General features: G+C 52.1%; 1 protein-coding gene across 1 annotated transcript; it reads left to right on the forward strand.

Moving 5' to 3' along the window:
- Positions 1-215: 215 nt before the first annotated feature.
- LOC309879237 (inositol 1,4,5-trisphosphate receptor-interacting protein-like 1) lies at positions 216-1295 on the forward strand (the record flags this gene model as incomplete). Its single annotated transcript, XM_082762774.1, has 1 exon — positions 216-1295. The coding sequence occupies one exon, from the start codon at positions 216-218 to the stop codon at positions 1293-1295; it is 1080 nt and encodes a 359-aa protein (XP_082618900.1).
- Positions 1296-2225: the final 930 nt, after the last annotated feature.

The following is a 2225-nucleotide window of genomic DNA, read 5'->3' on the forward strand; positions in this document are numbered from 1 at the left end:
CATTGGTGAGTGCAGCAGCAGGGGGAAGACTGGGTTGGGCCAGGGCAGGGCTCGTGGCTGTCCCCGCTGGCACTGCCCACAGTCCCTGCTGCCTCCCAGCTCCCTCGCCCCCTCTCCTACCTGACCCCAGGGGCCTGTGGCTCCTGCCGCAGCTCCCTCAGCCGCCATCCAGCTCCCACCCAGCCCCACTGACGTGCTTCTCTCTCTTTCAGACCATGGTTTCGGCAGCTTTCTATTTCCTGGCGTTCTTGGGCTTAGTCGAGATCCCAAAGAAAGTCGGGGATGAATTGGATGAAGCTACGAATGAGCGCATGCGGCAGTATGCGGAGGAGATGCAACAACGCATGGCGCAGATCCTGTTGGAAATTGAGCAGATAGAGAAGCAGCAGACCTCGACGCATATGGGAGCCCTGCTCTTATCTGCCACACAGTACTGGCAGTTCTGGGCCTGTGTTGTTGTTGCTCTCCTGCTCTTTTGGAAAGTGTGCCTGCTCTTTAAAAATACCCGGAAACATGACAGTGATGACGAGAGCTCCAGCAGTGAAGAAGAGGAGGAAGCAAGAGTACCACCACTCCACAGAGATGCAAGAGATGTGCCCAGATTTATAGCTGAGCACGTCTACTGGCCATTCCCGGATCCGACCGTCAGATGCGCACTGGTGGAGGAGATTGTGGGAGACCTCCTGCATATCTTTGACTCAGTCGTCCTAAGTAGTTTCTTCCCGAATCTGCAGCGAGCCATCGGAGTGGGCAGTGCCTTTGAAGGTTGGAATCCCCATATGAAGGATCCTGTCTACCGCCTACTTGTGCCCATGACGGCCCCCCGTGGGCACTCCTTCCACCTGGAGCTGGGCAATGAAGAGGATCTGCTGGCGAGGAAGTCCTCTATCCGTGTGGAGCTGGAGTGCACGTGCGAGAGGGAGCAGGACTCTGAGGACATGCTGTGCTTCCTCCACCATTCTGAGGAGGAGCTGAAAAAGCAGGAGCCGAGCCTCCTAGACACCCTCTGCACCGACTCCTACCTAGATGCGGAGAAGACTGCAAGGTGGTTCCAGAACTTTGTGAAAACAGCCTGGGTGCTTATGCCTCAGTCGCAGGTTTACAATGTAGAAGTGCTGCCTTCCACCCGCACGTGCAAGTTCCAGCTGACAGGTGCTGCCAGGAGAAGACTCACAATTGAAATAGTATTTGGGGTGCAGCAAGAGGATTCAGATATCTTCCTGAGCAGCCAGATAAGAAAGGACACCTCCATCCCCAGCACAACATGGCCACAGAGCTGTTCAGGACACACGTAGGCATGCTCGGCACAACACCTTCCACGTCGGACATCTGCAGCTCTGTGTCTGTATCCTGTTAGGCGCCAACTTTGCCACCCATGCCTTGAAGACAGCTGTCACGCACCTCCTGACCACCATCCCCTCGGGAAGCATGCACAGGAGGGATTCCCAGCCCCAAAGCCAGCAATGATCGTGGCGGCTATGAAGATGCCTGACGGACATCCTGCTTGCCACATGCCTCGGAGCTGAGCATGCTGGACATGGAGAAGATGCTGCTCAGTTGGCAGTGGGAATTGCTCCTCCGTGTTCTCTCCACAGCAAAACCACCCTTGCGGGAGGCTGAAAGCAGAGGCTTTGTTACCAGCTGGACAGTGACCACCCAGCCTCTCGGGAAGCGTCCATTCACCACCGAAGCTTTGACCTCTGCAAAAATACCAATACATTGCTTATTTGAACAGTGCTTTGTGTGTGAGTGTCTGTGTCACTCTTGGTCAGGACAGGCGGGCACGAGATGCTGACAGCTTGGCTGCCACAGCATCAGGGCGCATTTAGCTGAGGAGCTGATCCAATAAGCTTCTTCTCTCCCGGTATCAAAGGCATTAACTAACACATTTTCTGAGGCATTAACAAAAGCCTTAGAAAATGAAGTAGAATACTCTAAGATCTATAAGCAATTAATTGAAGATGTAAATGGAAAATGTTACCTACAGGTTTAACACAAATAAATAATGGGAGAGTTGTGATACCATATGGTATTAGATGGTTATTGCAGAACATAGTAAAGCATGCTGGGGAGCTGAAATATTATAACAGTTTTTAAGTAGAAAATGGATTAGACCTCATTTGTCAGACAAGTATTGAAACAAGGTGTCATATGTCTTAAAAAGAATCCACAGACAGGAATCAACCCCCAAATGGGAACAATAGGGAAGGGAAATATTCCTGGGA

Source organism: Aythya marila (assembly GCF_965140915.1).
Source record: "Aythya marila genome assembly, chromosome: 5".
NCBI classification, from domain to species: Eukaryota; Metazoa; Chordata; class Aves; order Anseriformes; family Anatidae; genus Aythya; species Aythya marila.